Source organism: Cyphomyrmex costatus, unplaced genomic scaffold (assembly GCF_001594065.2).
Source record: "Cyphomyrmex costatus isolate MS0001 unplaced genomic scaffold, Ccosl1.0 scaffold112, whole genome shotgun sequence".
NCBI classification, from domain to species: Eukaryota; Metazoa; Arthropoda; class Insecta; order Hymenoptera; family Formicidae; genus Cyphomyrmex; species Cyphomyrmex costatus.
The window spans coordinates 1,622,020-1,645,199 of record NW_017275086.1 but is presented as its reverse complement, the minus strand read 5'-3'; the positions used below and the strand labels follow the sequence as shown (position 1 = coordinate 1,645,199).

Here is a 23,180-nt window from a genome sequence, read left to right as displayed (position 1 = left end):
CATATGATATTAAATTAATATTTGATATTGTTAATATATCTACTATATAATTGGAACACGACTGATGAGACTATATAGCATTGTAAAATAAATAAGAGAAAAGTATCATTCTATAATTTGACAATTTGTCTCTCTCTTGATTCGAACTACTTATGTAAATAAATGTATTACACTTCACATTTCGCGTATTCTTATATTGGCAGTATAAGAGATACATATAATTTTTCACGCAACACTAACGATTATAAGATCGAAGGATCACTGGTAAAATTTCAGTCTAAATGGTCTGTATGTTAATATAATGCTTCTATAAGTTGTCTTCCTCGGGATGCTGAGCATTGTACTCCAACGCTTTCAGAATAGCATCGGGGATTGGAGGCGCGACTGGCAGATGCTCGCCCTGAGGATGGAAACCATTTTCATCAGCGCTGTAGCTCAGACTGACAGGATTGCCGCTGGCATCAGAATAGCTGAAAGATCCCTGAACGCGAATAGCGTCCTCGTCTTTGGCGATCTGGAAAAGCTGACCCTGCTCCTGCGCCTGAATGCCATTTCCAGTCTGATAGCTGTAGCTGTATGAACCATCAGGATTTGGTCCATCCAGCTGCGAAGCTACGATGGGGATGAAAGTATTTGTATTGAAATTATGGCTAAAATTCGGGGGTGCAGCGAATGCAGCTACTACGAGCACGCAGAGAAGTGTGGCGGTCTGAAAAAAAAATTTATTTCTCTTTTCTAATTGCGATTTAAAATGAGAAAAAATATCTCGGAGAAATATAGAATTTTAAGTAAAGTATCGATTACATAATATTTCTTAATTAAAATATGACTGATTTGAGATTTTATTACGCTCGCGTTATTATATAACCAATATCGACATTTATAATTTTCAAGTAGCTAATTTAAAACAGATTTGTCTATGCGAACAACATTTGGTATTTTTGAAAAATGTTATACAATAAAAAACAAAAAGTGAACAGCGTAAATTAATTCTTTATTAATTTTCCTAAAACTTACCAGAGTCTGCATGATGCTGATCACGACTGTGATTCGTTATAAAATCGAAATTGAGGAGGCGCCTTTTATATAGTATTGCCGAGAAACCTGCTAGATACGAAAATCTCCCTCTATTGATAAATTTCTGGTTGGTATGTTGACAAATATCCATGTTACATCATTTTTCGATGAAACTGATAATGTGGCGTGAGGTAAGATGATCACAAAAATGGCAATATAGTGCCTCTCAAATGATATTCGTGCTTATCAAATGTCCATCGAATTTTACATAAAAGTCGAATAAAATTTGAAAATCACATTGGAGACTACACTAAAAAATTCTTTCTTCTCCAATTTTCAAACTATTTTTCTATCTAAACTTCCATAATGACTGATTGAACAAGAAAATTTGTTTAAGCAGAAAAGTACATAATAAGTATCAAATTTATTTAAAATAGTTTTTGTAAATTCTACTACCAGAGAATTTAATACGTACTTCAATTAAGATTATTAAATTAAAACAAATTTGCTTATATAAAGTAGCTTCTTCAATATAGAGAGAGAGCGAGAGAGAGAGAGAGAGAGAGAGAGAGAATTTTATAATGTTCTCAAAAGAATAAATTCTTGTTTTGAGTTCTAAACAATGAGTTTTTTTTAAATTTGTAATAAGTATATTTTAAAACTATTATAAAAAAATTACCTTTGTCAAACATAATTATTAGAAGAAAAAAAATTAAGTAATCATTTTTTTTAGAAGTAGAATGATATTTTTTTGTATGCTGTAACAATTACATAACTCATAAACGCTCATGTAAGAAATACATATCTTAAAAATATAGATTTTTTTATTTGCTAATATTTGAAAATTATTATTTTATTTTATGTTTAAAACATGTTTTAGAGTTTATAATTATTTATAAATAAAAATAATAATTTTGTTTACATAGAAAATTTTATTAAATGAAATAAATAATTCATACATAAAATGAATAAATTAAAATATAGAAAAATTCTAGCATTTAAGTATGAAAATATGATTAATAATGGATATAACTAATAAAAATTCTTAATATGTACTTTGAATTTGCGAAAGTAAATTCGTATATCCTTAACAAGTCTGCCTCTTCGGGGATCACAAAGTAAACATGTATGGCATGCGCTTACCTGAGGCTGTCAAAACCCGAGATCAGTTTAACTAAAATAGCTACGTGTTTGTAGATAAGCTAAGTAGCCTATTTTAGAAAATTAATTAGAAATTATTTTAAACGGCTAGATTAATTGCTTTATTGCTAGTACAGAAAATTTACAACAAAGTTCAAGATCCGACACTTGTGCGCGTTTGAAGAGTAACTTCATCACGCTGTAAAATATTAAAAGACGACAAGGTAAATCTTGTAACGCAAACACGCCAGTAACAAAGGATTATCCTTCGTGTGGGCGCCCCGGGAGAAAGATAAAATTTCCCTTCGCTAAGTCGATCATAAATTTTTCTTTCGACGGAGAAGCGCTGGACCACTTAATACGACGTGAGTTTTCGCCACATTCCATTGACTCAGTAATGTCGTTGTGCGAATTTTTGTTCACCGTTGTAAATTCAGCCAACGTGTAACAAATCCGTGAATCCTTGACGGGCGCAACGTAAGCCGAATACGCAAGTTCAGTTATCATTTATCATGATCGTGCGACAGGATAATTGCGCTACTGTTTCTTGATTATTTTCTCGAAAATAAAAATTATGTGTGAACGATAGTATATATTTTAACTAAATTATTATTTATTGAACAATTATATAAAATAATTGTTCAAACAATAAGATGTTAAAAAAATCTCATTACTTCACAACAAAAAAAATATTTATTATTTTCTGTCGATATTTATTATTGCTGTTTTATTAATAATAAATATAATGAAAAAAAGATATTCTAATTTAAATAAAAATTCTGTTTATAATCATGCATTTTATCTGTCAAAATAAAATATTTTTATTTTATGAGAAACGCTTTGTAATTAAATAGTTTAAATATTTTATCATAAAATAATTTTATAATAAATACCTAGTTTGTATGATGTAAAAGTAAATATATCAAATATAATTTATGTATGCATAAAAGGAATTACTTATAATTGCAGAGAAATGGAATGCGTGCGATTTGTTTCGTCAGTGTAGTCTTTTTTCGGATCTGCGAATCTCTAATATTGTATCTATGACTGTAATGCGTTGTTGATTTCTCAAGGAGAAAAAGAGGTCATAAGTCGAAGGACTCGTGTCAGCACGAACATATCCTTTCAGAGATAGTAGTTATCCCCTCTCTTGAAATATAAAAGTAGATTTTTTATACACGTAAAAACGAAAGTTTTTGATAAAACTGATTGCACACAAACGTAAACAAAACAATCGGGAGAATCGAATTTTATTATAATAGAGATCACTGCCTGCTATCCAATGATGTATTCTAGGATACAGTAATGTTACCTATGATATTACAAGCATTGTTGAAAGAACATTAAACATTTGCAAGAAACATAAATTATAAAAATATGTATATATGATATATTAAACAATATATTATATATATATATATATATGTATGTATATTTCTTATATATTTGTTTATTGAATATTCGAGAAACTTTATCTTAAAATTAAATAAATATTATATTTTTTTGCAACATTTTAACATTAAATTGTCTTGATTAATCGTTAAATTTTGTCGGAATGAAATTTTACCGAAACTATTTAAAATCGAGAGAAAGAGAGAGAGAGAAAGAGAGACATAAATATAAGTATTTTTGTATCCTTGAAATTAAATTTATGACGATTTCAGAGTTTTTGATCGCTTATTATTCAGGGATTGTTAGTAAAAATGTACATTAATCGAACATCTTTTTAGAAGAATCTATGAATTGATTAAAGAGTTCGTGAGTCGAAAATCTTCGCTAAACATTTTCTATATGCTGCTGCAATTTGAAAGCATACAAGAATTTTACAATTAAATTTACAGTGTTTTTGTAAAATTTTTATATTATTTTTATGATGTTGTCAGTCGCAATTATTATATTAACGCATTTCAATGTGTTATTAAAATCATTTTTGGAAGGAACGTAAAAACAAATCTATCCCGTTTTTGTATGTCAATGTCAAACATTGGAACTCGAAAGAATCCTTAGAGAAGGAATTTATGTATTAATTATGTTTGATTCTCTTTTCATAATTTTAGTTTTGCGCACAAAATCTGCAATAAAAACATCAGTTTGAGTCCTCTATCTATTTCTTGCAGGATTTCTTGCCGATTTCTGCCGATAAAGCAGGATAGTGATTCAAATGATCTCCTCATAACTTGAATAAACATATGTCATAATAAAAACGATTAAAATCGACAGCATCATATTATTGATAGGATTTACAAGTCTTCCCTTTCTCTTTAGAAATCGAGTATTAACGATACTAATATTATAATATAATAGCGGTAATCATGATTGTATCTATTATTTCTGAGGCTGAATGGATGTTAATGATCGTAAGAACTCAAAGAGTGAGTGAAAGGTACCATAGATCGCGCCACGAATAAAAACAGCACGACTCACATATAATAAGTTTGCATATTTTGCAAATCGTAGAACACTAAAAGTTGCAATTTAAACACGTAAAATAAAATATTTATATTTTGACGAAGAAGATATTATTGAACAATAAATGCGCCAAAACGTTTCCTATCTATTATAGTAGATCTTATCGATCTCAAAAGCTATTGGAACAGAATTGGGTAATTATACACATTAAAGTTAGGAAAATCGAACTTTATCTCAGTTTCAATTTAAAGGCAGATCCCTTGTTTCTCTTTTCTCTCTCTTTATTTTTTGTTTCTATTTGTAACATCTATTATTATTGTTCTTTTATTTTAGTTTCATTTATTTTCATTGTTATCTTTTCATTTGTATTCTTATTCTTACTTTACGCTATTTTTTTTTCTTTTTACGTTTTTGTTCGATTATCTGCATGTGTGGGCTTGCGTATCTCTCCTCTTTCTCTCTCTGTCAAGTCACCAAGATTTTTCGTTCATCGTATCGCCTTCAGTAGTACGTCATACGGTTTTAGAGTATCGCGGATGTCGGAGTATTTAGATAATAAAGGATCTTCTCAAGATTATTATGCCGAAATATTTAGATAAAGGAGGATCTTCTCGCGTCGCGACGAACTGACTCGTGCGGCACCCTGCAAAACGCGGCTTTATGTCTTGCGTGCGTATCAGTAATTTCGCGAGGTATCATTTTTCATCGTGGTCCTCTCATCGCGCGTGGGTGCACAGGCTGAACACGCACGCCGGACATGTCTATCTACCATGAAGTATCAGGTGATAAATTGTTATCGGGCCCGCCATCCGCGTCTCTTTAATCATCCGACTGCGTAACAGTCCGTTGAAGCAACTCAAGTAAGTTTGGCTCATCTGTCGCTCTGTGAAAGTAAAAATGTGCTGTAGTATTGGAGTTAACGAAATGGCCTCTCCGCGCGGTATAAAATAATGATGTATATCTTACTCCATTATGAAGAGTAGGCGAAACGAGACCTCCGAGCGTCGGCCAATCACACGGTTAATTTGCCGCGTCTCTTTTTCTGCAATACTCGAAGTAATGATGACGCTGATAATTATTAGCATGCCTATATATGTCCGGTGCAATAAGTGCGCACTCTTTAAAAAAAATATAACATATTTTATAATTTTATTATTATTATCTCATATGTAAAGAGCAGTATTAACACATTATTAATTTATAATGAATATTGTAACATATTAATGTATTATAATTATTTTTAAAGTCTATGCTAAATTTTATGATATAAATTTTATATAAAAGTAAATAAATCTATAGCAAATTATGTTAAAACTTAAAGGTATTGTTTCTTTTTTAATTCTTTTTATTATGCACATACTATTTCTCCAAATGTTCAATAAAATGCCTTCATTATTTCCAATTCTTTGCCTAGACGCAGTAAAAAGTTTGAAAATAATTGAATTTTATATAAAATGTATAACACCAGTATAAAGCTTATTCTGGCTATAAAAATGAAAAAGTACTTATACTATTAAATTTTGAATAATCTTACTCGACATTATATATATTTTTATAGATACTTTATCGAATAAGTTTACAAATTTCTATTTACTTTTTTTTACTATAAATTTTTCTACATTAGTGTATACATTATCTATTATTATTGTATTCGTAAGATAATGAATTTGTTTTATGTGTAAGAAATTATTTTATTTAATACATTTTTCTTGCAGTAAAATAAATTTATAAAGTGCGTATTTCTATGTTCGTCTTTCTTCTATCTATTCTTATGATCACCTGCAATTATTCTTTAGAGGTGACTCGCCCGTTAACTTCAATTTGCTCTCCTCGCTTTTCAACATTGAACAATCTGTCCGTGCGAAGGACAGCGTACGTGGCTGTTGCTTATTCGATGATCTTGAAACGCGATGAGCAATCAATGCCGAAGTATATTAATATAGTTGCGCATCTCGTCGTTCATTTGCGTCACAATCTGTAGAGCCGCTAAGATGATTACGAATACGGTGCAGGATTAATTTAACGAGTATATGTATCTTCATCTTAGAATTCGACAAAGAGAAGACTAACGAGGGCGCAAAAGCGAGTACTAGCGTGCAATTAATTTGAAAATTAGAAATTCATGTGTACGCACGTTTAATTTCATTGCGAAACACATTGAGAGGCGCAAGGGGAAGAAGAGAAGAAGAAGGAGGAGGTGAGGAGAAGAAGACGAAGATAAAGACGTCGGATCTATCGAGAGTCTATTACAATGCGAAATCTAACATCTTCGGCTTGAAATGATGACCTTCGACCATTTAGCAACTTTCGTATGTTTCAGAATTAAATGAAAATTTCATGATCGTAACTGTAAAAGTCAGACTAGAGATTGAGCTCGAGATTGGATTCGAATTTAACCAATCAGAAGAAAGAAAACCAATCTCAAGTTTAGTGAACTTTGCTTTGAATAGCTTAATTCCAATCTAATCTCAATCTCTAGTTTGATCACGGCTTTATACAACTAAATCTCTCGGCGATTTGGATACGGAATAAATATTAATCAACACCGTACGCAACGATTTTCACATTAAATAATAGCGATTAAAAGCGTTAAACGAATCTGCAATACAAATTCTTTACCGATTTTAGTTTAGTAAAAAATCTTTCTCTCTCTCCCTCCTTCCCTCCCTCGCTCTCTCTTTATTTTTTTTAATACCATAATAAATACAAAAAGTATTCGTACAAGAGAGATAAAAATTTAAAAAAAACTTTATTATTATATATATATTTAAAATTTGTATTAATTCATAATTAATTAATTGTATAAATGACTTATTAATCATTTAATCTTATAATTAATTAATAACATTAATCATTTAATTTTAATTTAAAGATAAATTAATAAAAATAAATTAATAATTTTATTAATTTATAAAGTGCGGTTAATTCTAAGCAGAATTATAATGTTCATGATATGTTCTCGTAAAATTTATAAGAACTCACAAAAGTGTTTTATGCAATATCATTACAGACAGTTTCTCGCTAATCATAAGATTTACGAAAAATCCGAAATATTTACAAATGATCGTTTTATAGTATATACATAGAATTACAATATCAACTACAATAAGTTCTTATAAGTTTTACGAGAACAAGTTACGAGCTTTACGATTCTGCTTAAAATTGATCCATTAGTTTAAAAATAATTTTCCATTTGTAATTTGGATCTTTTTTCAAACAAAATTTTGTTCTCAAATTTCAATATTTATTAAAAATAAAGTTTTTAACGTTTAAGTTACAAAATTATTTAGTAATATAATAAAGACGTTGAAAAGTAGCTCTCTGAATTTTTCTACATTTTTTTAATCTAAAAAAGTAAAATCTTAGCTGAACAAAAAATCTGGATCGTAGTTGAAGGAATCAAACATATAATTATAGACGCTAAAAATTAGTGATTTCTTAATAAAGAAAATAAAATGGATTACGTATTTCTAAAAATTATTTTACCAATAAAGACGTGTAATAATTAAAACATATTATTTTAATAATAATTTTAATAAAAGAAAAAATTATATTATTTGTGAACATAACAATTATTTATACAATTAAATATTTATACAATTAAAAAATTTACTTTTAAAATCACAAGCACGATTATTTTCACGAAACTTTTTTTGTTTATACTAAAACAGAATGTATTCATTTGTTAATAAAATATTAATTAATTTAATGTTTATTTTTTATAAATAATAAGTTCTTTTAATAAAAATTTGTTTGAACATTTTTTACATTCACTGTATATTCACATGTTTTTCGCGAAATAAGAATGCCGTCCTTTATCTTTTCAAACACAGAGGCGTGTATACCTTACCATGTACTTACAGTACCCGTTTGAAAATAATGACATCGTTCAATAACTTCTCACGGCAACACGCGTGTTCACACGTGTTCGAAGGTCGTGCAGTAGCTGCAGGCGGTGTTACTCAAAATCGAAAGTTACCATCGCTAAATAATATTATTAAGTTTACGATACCATCGGTATGCTTATTGTAAATCTCCCAAGAAGAGTGTGTTAATGTGTGTCCACAGATAACTTAGCCGGTTCTTCCCAAATAATTTCTCTCAAACAATTACTGAATATTCATTAAATACGGACGAAGAAACGTTCTCAATTTCGTCGCTATTTTATTCTATCTCCTATTTCCTTTTATTCTTTTTATCGTTTTTTCATCTTCAGATTGCGTACTTTCAGTTGATTTACTTTATCATACATTTGCATAGCGCGTATTAAGCTTAATTTATCACAAAAATATTCTCACTTTTCCTCTTTTTTCACGTACACATAATATAACTTAAGTTTAATTTTATTAATAATTTAAGTATAATAAATTTATTATAATATAAATATAATAATTTTGTTGGTTATTAAATTACTAATTTTATTATTTTATACGCATTTTTTGCATATATTGCAAATATTAATTATTTAAATATTAATTATTATAAAAATTAGATAATCCTTTGAATAAATTAAATAATGATCCGTAACAGTAATAATATAACAGCGTTATAACAATATAATGCAAATGTAACTGGAAATGACCGAAAATTTAATAGAAGATATCCATAAGAGATATACATATACTTTTCGGGAAAAAATACACAATATGTTAAATACACAAACGTTGAAAATATTTGTTGTACTACCTGATTATTAACATTTCGTGCAAAATAAAATATATGCGTTTGACACATAATACACAGAGACACTTGCCATTTGCATTCAATAAGTATGTCATTTCCCATTATGCTGACTAACTTATTTTGCGAACCACTCGGTCATAAATTCATAGCCAGTGGAATAAACGCTTGTTTGTGTTGTTGCGAACGGTAGCAACGGTGCAGGTGATTTGACAATTTAATTTTTTACTTAAACGTTCTTTTACTTACAATTAGAACCATATATAGTAGAACCAGATATAAGTATAGTATCCGGCTAAAATTTTATATTGAAAGTTTGCATCATTATGATATAGAATAGTATTCCTTTCAACTTCTTGCACAGTTTATTATTTTATACAGTTATGGTGATTTATGTCGATAATCGAAATAGTCACTGGAAAATGCTAAAATGTTATTGTCTATCATGACAAATTTATTAATGTTAAACTTTGATTACTAAGCAATGTAAAAACTGTATTGCAAACAACCCTGTTCCACAGCCAGTCAATTATTATCGGTATTTTTCCCTTGTTTTCTATTTTTAACATGTTATGTAAATACGTGGATCTTTCGATGATCAAGTTGTCCTTTAACACAGATGTATATCAGTTTTTTTTATATTCCAAGTCCTATTCATCATTGACAGTTCTTATTGGATAAGAAGAAACTCTGTTATGATATCATCTACTTTTAATGGCAGTTATGGTATCGTTTTTTGGTATTTTATTTATTTTTTTAAATATGTTATGTATGAATAAGAAACATATTTTTTTAGATTGAATCATTTCTAGAAATACAGATTACATTTTAGTCATGATTGAAAATAGTAGTTATAACAGTTATAACAGTTAAGAAATTAATTATTTAAAAAAAAATATATATAACATGTACTGTATACAAAGTTTTTAAATGGATGCGTACACGCGCGCGCGCGTGTGTGTTTATTTTTTGTGTGAATGCAATTTATTTCTCAGTCAGAAAAAGTCAGATATAAATTATTAAAAGATGCAGTATTGTGCTCAGCATGTATATTGTATATATATAGTTTTTAAAAAATACGACTAACATAAAATATAAAGTCAAGTTACATAACTTGATTGCTATCTCTTTTTAGAGAATAATATCTTTTGACAAATCTATTTTAAACTGTATTTTATTTTGACATTTAAAAAAATTTATATATTTTATGATATTTTATGTGATACTGTTCGTATTGATCGTTCTTTATTATTGTACATTTAGAATGGCAATTTATGAGGCAATTTATGCGAATTTCAACCATAATTTTTAGCTTGAAGCTGATGAAGTGCACGCTATTTTTTTCCATATAATAACAGGATTATTTAATTCCTATCCTAAGCGGGCGAGTTCACTAAAAAGTTTTTGCTAAATTGAGACGACCTTTTGCGGTTTTAGGCATACGTATGACTTCAAGTTTAAAGTCTTTCCTGGGAGACCAGATCTTTCACAAGTGTGTGTGTTCGCGCGCGCATGTTCGACTCATCCGCAAAATTCGGATGTATGCTACGACTTATTTAAGTGGGGGGACGAACAAGAGGACTCGCGGGAAATGAAGGGGGCAAAATAAGATATTACCAGAAAGTTCCCGAATGTTCGGATGGAGAATATATAAGCAGAAGATGTGCAAGAGACGTTAAGTCAGTGCATGACAAGCTTCCGAGTGACAGCTGTGGAAAATAAAACATCCTTCTTTCGATATGAATCTATTGGTGAGTTTGAGTTTTTGTGTGAATAAAATACGTTACGTCACGCAGGATTACTTATAAATGTGATTTCAAATTTGTAATATTTTTATAATTTAAGTATTTTTCCAAATCAATTAAAATGTTTATTTCGATTAATCAGTACGAAGTTCTTTTAATTTATACATGTAATAAAAAATCTTTGTTATATTAAACAGTTTAATTTTTATTGCTTACAAACAATATAATTCAAATTTTATAAATGAATATTACAATATTATAATTAATACAATAAATATACCCTATCTATTTATTTTTTATATTTTTACTTTATGAAGTATTTTTTTCTCTTGTAACATAAAATGGTATTAAAACCTCCAATTGAAGTGACAGTTTTATGTAGACTAATTAATATGTATTATTGTGATATTGGAGATTATAAACTATTTAGGCATAAATAAGTACTTTTCATACTAAATCATATACTATTTAAGATGAAAATAGATAATATTGATAACACCTTTGCTCTTTCAATGCACTGTTATTTATCAATAAAGCCTTTTTTTTACAGAAAAATCTTTATTTAAGTCTTTATAACGCAAAAATAAACTAAAATGTATAATGTATTTTTGTGAAAAAGTATATAATTGGATTAACAAAAAGTTATTAGAACGAATAATGTATAATATTCGATTCAAATAATTTTCCAATTATTTCCTATTTATTTTTTTTTTGTCCGAATCTTATAGTATTCTCTCGTAATGGCAGATTCAAAGGACTGCATGATGCCTTGTCCTTTTAGGTAATCACTATGTGCGCCTTCGTGGCAGTGGCAATCGCCGCCCCTGTTGACAATGTCAGCCCAGTCCCCATCGTTAAGCAAGCCTTGGACGGACCCAACCCCGACGGATCCTACAATTACAACTACGAAACTGGTAACGGCATTCAAGTCCAGGAGGAGGGTCATCTTAACAACGCTGGTACCGACAACGAGGCCCTGGAGGCACATGGCAGCTTCAGCTTTACTGACGCCACTGGCCAAACCTACCAAATCTCGTACGTAGCCAACGAAAATGGGTTTCAGCCAGAAGGTGCTCACTTGCCGACCGCGCCTCCAGTGCCACCTCAAATTCTAAAGGCCCTTCAGTACATCGCCGAACACCCCGAGGAAAACGAAAAGCTATAAAGGATTCCGAAAAACACTCTATAGCGGAAGAAGAATAAAATCGATGAATTAAAAGCAAATTTCAAGGAGACGAAGTGGTCGGAAGAAGTCTGGTACGCGAATCGTGATTGTAAAGAGAATTGACGGGTATTCGATCTCGATATAAAGTGGCAACAAACGCGGCTCTTCGCGTTGTGATTATTTTTGTATTTATATTCGCCTATATAATAAAAAAAATTTTTTATACAATATTTATATGAACAAAAAATCTTAATGATATGCTGTAAATAAATTTCATCACAGTGCAAGTCTTGTTGGTATTTATGAGTGGATGAATGAGTAGAAGCTCGGTTCATTAATCACATTATCACGATACTTTTAACAATCACATTAACAATATTTTTAACGAGAAGAGTATTAGTAAAATGCTGAGACGCTTACGAAGTTGTGAAAAGTGAAGAGCAGTGCGGAAATTTCTTTATGCAAGTGCATTGTAATTCTTTTCAAGAACTTCTTTTATGATTCATTGCTTTATGGGAATACGACGCAAAACAACGGTCCCTTGATAATGAATAGTGACAATAATTAACGTCTCTATCATGAATATTAATTTGCATCCTTTGACATTTTAAGTTTCGCGCTACGTCAAAATAAAAATTTTAAGTACAACACCATTGATCGGATGGCAATAAGTTAATTTGCACGATGCAAGCCGTTCCATTATTTAAATGATCAAGAACAAAATTTACATAACTAAATTATGATAATGCGCGTAAGAAATGAATAAATGCAATCTATTTATTGTTTTTGTTGAATAATTTAGGAATAATGATATGCTTGCAGACTAAATAACTTAGCTATTTTATATTTATATATATAGCTTCGAACCCCTCGCGTAGAGATGAGTAATATATCAGATTATAGAGCATAAACTAGCATAAAATGTAAATTAAACTGCATAAGTACCATCTGCTACACAGTTGCAGATCATTGTTACAACCTCATCTCTCGATGTACGTATAGTATAAAATCAAATGTTATATATTGATTATTAAAGCCTATTGATAGTACTTTCATATACATAAGCAGCCACTTTCGGCCACGTTGTTAGCACGAATACTGACCTCCCTCGATCAACAGCGAGAATTAATTCAAGCACCTAATATATAGGAGAACATAACGATAAACGAAAAGACGCTGTCAAAGAAATACTAGGTGTACTGTCTACATAAGTATGATACCTATATTGTAAATTGCTGTCTGCACATCATTCATTTGACATCTATGATAGGCCAAATATCTTGTTAAAGACATATGAATATCTTCTAAAGATGTCAATGATACATTTATTTTTGTTAGTCTTGATAACTTTGATGAGCAACGGCAAGTAAGATATCTTTAAAGTTTAAAATATTAAAACTTCTTTCTGCAGAGATTTGAGGATCTAAAACTATTTAATTTTTAATATTTCTGTTATTATTATCAACAAAATAAAATATAATTCTAAGCGAAAAGCCCAAAATGGGCAAAGTTTTCTGTTAAAAAAATTTAACACTTTAAGAAGAGGCAGGTACGTGTAAAAAAAATAAAGTGCACTTATCAAGTAATTTCAATGTATACTCACTTATTTATGCCATCGTTTACATACGCTTGAATGTTACATCTCGGATGTAGATCATTCACTTCAGTTCTATATGACAACGGCAAAGGCAAGTGTGCTTATATGCATAACAAAAAGAAGAGCTTCGTCTCTTTATACATTAAAACGCGCGCGCGCGCGCGTTTAACCACTTGATTATGAGTCATGCAAACTACGGAAAGCATATAAGAACGAGTCATTGTTATTGATAGAACCACCCCCTCTGTATTACATAACACGGGATTGTAGGAAGGATAAATTCTCACCAAAATCTATCTCCACTGACAATATAACCCTCAAAAATTTCTATAAAAGTACAAATTTTTATTGGAAGCGTAATTATCTATGTGAAGCGAGAGGAAGGACAGGCAATTTTGGACGAACTTAACACTACTTTGCGTGAGCACACGCATTCAGTTTCGTTTATTCAAAGATAATCGAAATTGACGATTATCGCTGCGGGGGACTGCGTTCTGCGTTGGATTGTCCTTCTCGATCGGTTCTGGAGTCGTAGGCTGCTTGGCGATCCACTCAAGGGCACGCTGAATCGCTGGCGGGATCGGTGGCGGGGTGGGAATGTGGGTGCCGGACACCTGGGTGCCGAACTCGTCGGCGGTCCAGCTCATGGCGATGGGAGTACCGTCTGGCGCGTTGTACTGCACGGAGCCCTGAATGAGCTGCGTCTCGTCGGAGGTGCCGGCATACTTGCGGCTGCCGCTCTCTCGTTGAAGTATGCCGCCCTCAGTCTCGTAAGAGAATGAATAATGACCGCGGGTGTCACCGAGATCATGCGAGTAGCTCACGATCTTTTTCGGTTCCTGGAAGTATTCCTGGCCATGAACGAGCCCGAAAAGGGCCGCTACCAACTAAAAATGAAGAAATTGAATTAATATCCGTTTTTCTTACCTATACTAATAGGTATCTATAAAAGATTGTCTACAATAATCTACGTTAACTCTTTTAATATACTCGATGATTTTCCTTTTCTACATACAATTCGTATCTGCGTTAATTTTGGCTACTTTTACAAAAATTATTAAGTAATTCTTACATATACTTTAACATCTTTAGAAAACATTTGTAAGGTTGGGTATTAAAAAAAATGATAATCCTTATTTAGCCAGGTGCGCCCTTTATAGTATTTCAAAAAAAGATATATACACGGGAATGTTCCAATGTGTTAAAATTACAGCATCAATTACTTTTGTTAAAATTTATAATGTCTGAAGACTAACTCGCGTAGAATAAAGGATTAACTTGCAAATTATGCATTCAGCGGCTTTTTGCGGTTTCTTGCACGGTGATTTTATCGATTACTTTTTAAATCATTTATTGTAAAAATAGAATAAATTTATTTTCAAAATTTTGTTTAATTTACATCGGTTTATATCCGTCCCGTCTCCTATTAAACTCACGATATTTCAAAACTAACATAAGATTCGTATAATTCAAAAATCATAAAGCTTGTCCGCGAAAATGATGATTTGAATTGATTGATGATTCCTCGGACGTCGTAAGTATTATCGTTGAGTTAATTACATCATCCTTCTAAATGAATAACGGACACGGCGTTATGTTTTCAGGATGAGGCGATACCGGGCGTCCTTCTCGACAAAGGACTCGTGCTCGTCACTGTCTAGTGATAAACACACTGACTTTCCGTAACGAGCATTTACGATCACGTTAAATTTACTCTTATAGACTTTTCTCTGCAAGGTGCAAAGGCTACGTAAAATAATTGAGAAAAATAGCTCGCGTTATTTTGCGAATAATTTAATGTGCAAATTCTCTCGTGGAATAATCGGAATAATTTTATTTGAGCGAAAGATCAGCGCGATCTGAGAAATAGCGGGACAAGTTGCGTCCATCTCGAGGAGATACTCGCGGTGTTGATGACGGTGTACGACGGGAGCGTGGAGTATCAATGCGCGTCTACACACCAAGTGCTTTAATCCTCGTCATGTTTGTAAAGCCATCGAAGATACCTTTCCCTGCGAAAGGTCAGGACAAGATAAATGTATTGGTAGGTAGGTCACGATTGCGATCGGTAAGGGGAACAAGAGGGTACCTTGTGTGCTAATGATGTCGTATTACGTTACCCACGATCGAACGTGACTTTTTCCCATAATCGCAGTCTTCGATTAACATCCGGTGACCGAGACCGATTCATTTTGTGCCGGTTTAGACGGTGCGTTCCCGTCATATAACTAATACCATTCACTGTGCAACGTGAACAATCGCGTTCAATGTAAATGAATACATTCCCTTGATACGATGACTCATAATCTCATGATATTAATATATTATGAATATAATAATTATTATCAATATTAATAATGTCACAGATAGATTAATAATTATAATTCAAAATTCAATTAAAAATTATCAAATGACAACAAGATATTACTTTAAAGTATTTGTTATGTAAACATTTTGTAAGTATTAAAAAAAATGTCCCAGTTCATGTTTTAGTATTTTGCACTTTTGACATTTTATTGCAATTCTTTTACCCAAGACGCGTTTTTATACATTGACATAAAATATAATTAATTTATGTAGGAAACTGACACAATTTATGATAACACATTATGTATCAACAATATCTCTAGTAAGGAGGAATGGAACAGATGTCTCGGATTAGTTAGCCAACTTGTGCTTTCCATAGAGAAAGTGGACAATTAGAAAATATGTAAGTATATGTAAATTAACGACTCCATTCGTCATGGTCTACGTTAGTCATCATCGACGCAAGATGCGCGCGACAATATATTGCCATGTGAGCTTTACAGATTTAATGAGTTATGTAATTTAAATAGATTATGCAACGTCGTAATGGATGTTTCGCGCCGTGTAACTTTCGTACGATGATGAATAACCCTACCATACGCACGTAATGTTAAATCACGCACGGCTGTTCATAAATATGTACGGGCGATCAACTTCAACTTCGCGATTTAGAGAAATCAATGATTGGACATGTTTATTGTTATGGAAATTAAATGCATGGAGTGTGACTAATGCGGAAATATACGTTTGTGAAAATTGAACGTGTTCTCCATTTTTTTCTGCGAAAAGACTGTCGCAAGGAGAAATTATTGCGCGTATTTTTACCGATGCGTTTTTTTAATCGGAAAATTTATTTTAGCTGTACGGTAAAATATCAAAAATAGACCGACATAAATAAACGACTTTTAAACAATAAATAAAATGCATTGTTTAATAGTGCCAATTTGAAACGTATAGATTAGTGATGGCAAAATGAATACGAGGTAATCTACGTCAAAGTTTAATGTAACGATCAATGTTATATATATGCAGGATTAAATATAAAATATTGTGTATATACATTTTATATCCATATTTACAATTTATGTATATTTTTCCGTGACCTAGATATGTAAAGCCTCGTAAAATTACAAAAATGCAGTGACACATCATACTTCATCTGTGTTACACATAAAAGCTTTTCCTTCTAAACAGAGTTCCAGTAAAATTACAACTTATATTCATGCATATAATACGTTAGTTTCATGCATGCGTTAGACGAAAACATTATTGTATTTTGATTTTGATCATTGATACGATCACAAATTGTTCATTAATGTTTGGCATTAAAAAAAAGTAAATATTTAAAACAAATACTGTTCTCTCCTTTTTTTTAAATATTAATTTTTATTGATTCTCTTTTTATTTTTCCGTTTCATATATATTTTTGTTATACACTATGCTTATTGCAAATTAAATAAATTGCATTATGGTGTAAAATTCGAAATTTAGTTGTCGGAAACAAATTACGCGAGATTTGTCGCGTTTTAATCTAAATGATAATTAATACACAACGTTATTAATATTAATAATATTGTAATTATTGTATCATTAATACTATTAATAATATTAATATTACGAGATTATAAATGATTATATCAAGGGATAGTTAGAATTCGTTTCACGCAAGATCCTAGAAAGCCTTCGAAGAGGAGCAGACTTACCAAGATACGCATGCTGTCTGCTCGATGATGATCGCGCGTTTATACGATTGCAGTACGCGCGGTCGAAAAGAAAAAACGAAATGCGTCCTGAGCCTCACTCAATGAGTGCGTTTTGGCGGAATAGATGTGAAGAAAAAGGTAAGTCGAGCACTATGGTCACATGTAGAGCTCGCCTCTTTCGATGGTTGCCGGCGTGAAGTTCGCGAGCAACTCTTGGACCGTTGGGGGCAGAGCCGACCTTTATACTGGCGCAGTCCACGATGCGGAGACGCCAGCTTTTATATAACCCGGGAAAGTTTATTTCGGCTCGACACCGTCCGCGTTGCTCCCTCTAAGAATTCATAGAATCGGGAGCACACCCGCGATACGACGCCAACATCCCCATGGATGCACGATTGTCACCGCCGTGACACAGAGTATGGTCACCCACCTGCGCCTGAGGGGAAACCGACGTAGGGACCATCGCGCGTCCAACTATATATATATATATATATACCATATACGCGCGCAATTACGCTCTGACCTGGAGATTTTCCTTCTCGGCCGCAACGACAGTTCGGCGACGGTCCATACGGCTTGCAGTTTTCGCCCTTACGTAATGACACATGAGGCGACCGCCTTGCGCAACTTATGAACTCAGACTTGAGAACTCGGCGACTTCTCCTTTTCGATTGCCGCCAGCGGCTCAATACGATCTGGTGGATCAACCATCGTTTAAGTACATTGAGGGAGGAAGAAAAAAAGGAATAAAAAGAGAATGAATGAACGAAATCAAAGGAAAGAGAGAGAGAGAAATAAAGTGTTTATTACTGTTCTTATAGATACTCTGTATATGTTCTAAAGCAAGCTTTCTAATTACGAGGAATAATATACATATAAAGAAAATAATAATATAAATAAAAAAATAATAAAAAGAATAAACAAACTTAAAATAAAAAAAGCGATAATGAAAGATATAAGATAAAAACAGAAAAAATAATGAGAGTAATCAAAAAGAGAAGAGAGAAAGAGAGGAGGGGGGAGGGAGAGAAATTAATCAATTGTGCTCTCAGGGAAATGATTTGGTTCGATTCTGTAACGTTCAATATTGTGTTTTTCTCACGTAATATTTTGATACCAAAGATTCAAGCCGGTACATTAGCAAGTGGAAGATTAGATAATGCAAACACGCGTAAATGTTTCGTTGTTCCTAACGTAAAGTAAGATTAATTAATGCCTGTCGGAAAGCCTAATGCATAATTGAAAAGTACAAGCAATATGGAATAACAGATTTCAATATATACCAGAATTGATTGAAATCTGTTATTCCCTCTAATATTTCTGTTTCTACTTGAGGATTAAACTTAATTGACATATATACCGAGCGACGCGGCTATGACTTGTATATGGCTCAGCGAATAATCTATCGACTTTTTAATTGTTTGATGATCTTATTAAATTTGAAATAGCCATATATACTCTTTAAATTCTTGGGAGTGGAATCTCAGTTTAAGGAGTGAAAATTGAATCAATTTTATATAAAAGAATGACTCAACTTTCAATCTTTAAAAGTGAAGTTTTATTCTTTTAAAGTGATAATTGATTTTAAATATTTTAGAGACTAGCGTTGTGGCAGGTCGAAAGACAACTCGCATCGTTTTTTACTGTCTGTAGATTTCGTGGGAAAGCATCTTCATGAAGCAATTGGAAAACGTATCACGTTGAAATAGGATAAAAAAACAGAGTTTTTTTCATGCTATATGACGTAAGTGTTGTGTTGCGCCTCACGGAAATGTCGAGGCAACTTTTATTATCACATAAATTTTGAAACGTAAAATCGATCTTGGAATAGAAATTTCTATTTTGCGATAAATCGCGGCGTCTAAGAGATGGGCGCGTTCGCAAGCCAAGACAATGACTGCAGGGATTATTCGACAGGAAATTACAGAAATATTCCACGTGGGCTTTAATGTCAGATGCAAACGAATGCGCGCGGTGTTCCATCGTAAAAGACATGGGCTTCTCGTGTACCGTAATTCGAAAATTCGAATTGATTTTCGGATTTTTAATGTATATAAATTGAACAAGGCGAATACCTTTTAACGCGATCCTGATTATTGCAAGTTCATTTTTTACTTCCCTGCTCAAAATTTCTTCGGATGCCATACTATAAGAATGACACACTTCAGTATGATACATATATTTAACTAATTCAATTGTTTGTAACTTTTAAAACTGAACATATTGCAAAAAATCTTTTTATCAAAATACCAGACATTATAGAACATAACGATATAAAATAAATATATCTTAATTTAAAAAAAAGCTATGCAAAAAAATATTAGAAGAAAATACTGAAAAGGAAAGCCGGATCTGCCATGTCCAAAGTAACATTGAAGGATTTAAGAATTTTCAACGACATCACAGCGAGGGTGATCTGTTATGCAATCGATGATCATGTGATTGATCGACGCAAATTCGAACGCGGTAAATCACTGAAATTCCAATCGCTCAGTTTTCCGAGCGCGCGGATATTTTCTTTCTCCAGGTGCGAAGAAGGCGCAAAGGTTACACTCAATTGTACCTATCACTTAACCTTAGGGTAATGACACCGGCGCGGCGCGGCGCGGCGTCTTAAGACTCTTAAGCACCCGTTACCCGGTCTTCCGTGGGAATTGAATTCACAGACAGCCGCCAGGCTGGTCCTTGGCCCAATGATCCTAGCAGCGTATGGTAGCGTGTGCGGCTACAAGTGCATGTAGACAAGGGTATTACGCGATAATCAATGTTTATCGCGTAAAAGGAATCGCGGTGAAAGGAAATGGAACCTTCGTTAAACGGGGTGTGAGTCGAATGAGAGAATCACTTAAGATAGATCCGTCGGAATTTCGTTACTTTTTTTTTCAACACACGTCCTTATCACTCATATAGTTTTTTTTAAGAACTTTCAGATGACTTTTGTTAATTTTATTAAACAATAAAAATCACTTGCACAAGATGATGTCTATTCTACAAATGTATTATTAACAAGTAATTATTATAAATAAATCATTGTCTTAGATTTATAAGACAATTAAATTGTATAGAAAAATTTATTATAATTAAATATTCAGTTTAAGTTCACTGTTACATTCATAACGTCAAATTATATCTAATTTGAGTTATTTTCAATCATTTGTATAATTCACCATTGTTTCTACCTAATACGTCGATAATTTTAAAAAACAAGTGTTAAACAATTTAATTGAAAAAATAATATATTAAATTATAAAAATTTAATTTATTATTTACTAAATGCATATACATATAAATAAATATGGATGATATTTACTAAACAATTAAACTAAAACTAGCTACAGAAATAAATTTACATTTTGAAAAATATAGAAGTTAAAAATAACAAAATGCAATTTAACTCAAGAGAATAGATTGCTACTTGATATTTAACAATGCCGCAATTAAAAAATCACTCTAGTCTTAAAATAACATTTTTTGATAAAATAAAAAAAGCGAAATATAAATGATGCAGTTTCATGGCTTGACACCATATCGTCTGCGTATTGAATAAAAATAAACGTTGGCGCTCGTCTGTGCTTAAAGTCACCGCGGTAGATACGGTTGCTACTGAACAGGCGAAAGCCAGTGTTTTACTTTATATGTAAGACAAACTATAAATTTTGATTATTGCAATATATATATATATACATACATACTAATTACTTACAGTAATGATTCATAACATCGTTAAATATAAGTATTAATAATATTATATTGTAATTTGAGAGAAGTTCCATGCTAGTAATCAAACATAGTTGTATTAAAAACATTCGCGCGTTGCCTAATCAGTATCTGAAAATTTGATGTGTGTACATATTTATATATATATATATAAAATAGGTTTTCTTTCAACTATACTTTCTACCAGATTTATAGACAGATAAGCTGATATCAATGCTACTTTAACGATGGGTATATCGCTTCGGAACTTCAGACTTGAGAAAGCGACCTTGTGCCGAGAAGAAAATGCGAGGCTGTCAACCGCCTACATTAAAAGTTGGTCAGTTATTGGTGTTAACAGTGATGCGATATCATTCTCAATCAAATATAAAATGTAAAATTTTAAACAATTCTTATTCCATTTGTTTTATTTGTAATATAAAAATCGTAAAATAAAATCTCAAGTTAATTAATTATGCAAGAATAGAAAAATAACACTTCCTGACATTTAATTTAAGAATATATTACACGTATTTCTCAACAAAATGAAAAAAGTTATAAAATTTGAAGATTTTCTATATTATACTTGAAAGTAGTATAAAAATTTGAGCTGCGATTTAGAATTTACATAAAAAATTATTTCGATAAGAAGTGGAGACACGTTTTTGAAAAATAATCAATCTAAAATAAAAAAAATTTCATTTTAGCTATAAAATTGTATCGTTAAATACGAATATTGAATCACATTTCATATGTTTATAACATTCATTCTCATACTGGAAGTATGAATAAATTTCCAATTCCAGGTACTTTTTGCAGAGACTATACACATGAAACATTTTTAAATCCTGACATTGATAATAATAAACGTTTACACAATGTTCCATTGACCAACTTGAAATTTGGATATCAATCTCTTATTTTCTCTCGGCATTTATTATTCTATTCGTTTTTCCTATTTCAATTTCGCTAATAACTATTCGAACTTTGATCCTAGAATCTGAGAAAATTGAATCATTCACAACTCGCGATCTATCTGCTCATCTTCCTTTCCGATGGCATGACCGAGCATACATTGATACCTCCCCCTACATGACCCCGCTAAATAGTCGTCGAGGCGCTGACCATGAGAGAGGTGGGCACGCATCCAGAGGAGGATATCAGCGGTCCCCCCCCAGAACAGGCCGAGTAGTTGTACGCGAGTCATACGATTCGGACTCGAGTCTCTCAACTATGCACGCGTCGCGAATCACGCACGTACAACGGCGCTGACGTCGCGGTGTGAGTATCACACAGTGTGTGCCTGTGTGGCGTGTGCGTGCTGTGCACGCATATATATATATATATACGTGCGTGCCGTGCACGCGTGTATGTATGTGTGTCACGAATCCCGGGCAATCGCGACGCACGGGCGTACACATGAACCCGGATCGCCGTGAAACGCGGGTTCACGGCGGTGTGTTGTCGGGCTTCGCAGCCCGAAAGCGATCGCTCCGAAGCGATTGTGTACTTTGATCGTGCGATTTATTTTATTCCGAGAAAAGGAAACTGAGGAAATAAAGAAGTGAACGGAGAACGAACGGCGCGCTATACCGCGCAGATGAGAGTACACGTGATACGTTCGAGAAACGCGCGCTCGCGCGCGCGCGGGTGTGTGTGCGCGTACAGTGGATGTAGTCTCGTTATCACTCGAGAGATACGCGGATGACTTTTGCTCGTCT

At 32.3% G+C, this 23,180-nt stretch overlaps 3 protein-coding genes across 3 annotated transcripts; 1 reads left to right on the top strand and 2 right to left on the bottom strand.

Moving 5' to 3' along the window:
• Nucleotides 1-287: 287 nt before the first annotated feature.
• LOC108776508 (endocuticle structural glycoprotein ABD-4) lies at nucleotides 288-1,029 on the bottom strand. The gene is made up of 2 exons (XM_018543149.1): nucleotides 1,018-1,029; nucleotides 288-709 (listed from the first exon to the last, which is right to left on the bottom strand). Exons 1-2 carry the CDS (start codon nucleotides 1,027-1,029, stop codon nucleotides 308-310), a joined length of 414 nt encoding a protein of 137 aa, XP_018398651.1. The 3' UTR covers nucleotides 288-307.
• A 9,902-nt stretch (nucleotides 1,030-10,931) lies between these two features.
• LOC108776684 (larval cuticle protein 8) lies at nucleotides 10,932-12,392 on the top strand. The gene is made up of 2 exons (XM_018543372.1): nucleotides 10,932-10,997; nucleotides 11,773-12,392. Exons 1-2 carry the CDS (start codon nucleotides 10,986-10,988, stop codon nucleotides 12,154-12,156), a joined length of 396 nt encoding a protein of 131 aa, XP_018398874.1. The 5' UTR covers nucleotides 10,932-10,985; the 3' UTR covers nucleotides 12,157-12,392.
• A 1,698-nt stretch (nucleotides 12,393-14,090) lies between these two features.
• Nucleotides 14,091-17,962, bottom strand: CPR17 (cuticular protein 17). Its single transcript, XM_018543582.1, has 2 exons — nucleotides 17,764-17,962; nucleotides 14,091-14,640 (listed from the first exon to the last, which is right to left on the bottom strand). Exons 1-2 carry the CDS (start codon nucleotides 17,773-17,775, stop codon nucleotides 14,188-14,190), a joined length of 465 nt encoding a protein of 154 aa, XP_018399084.1. The 5' UTR covers nucleotides 17,776-17,962; the 3' UTR covers nucleotides 14,091-14,187.
• Nucleotides 17,963-23,180: the final 5,218 nt, after the last annotated feature.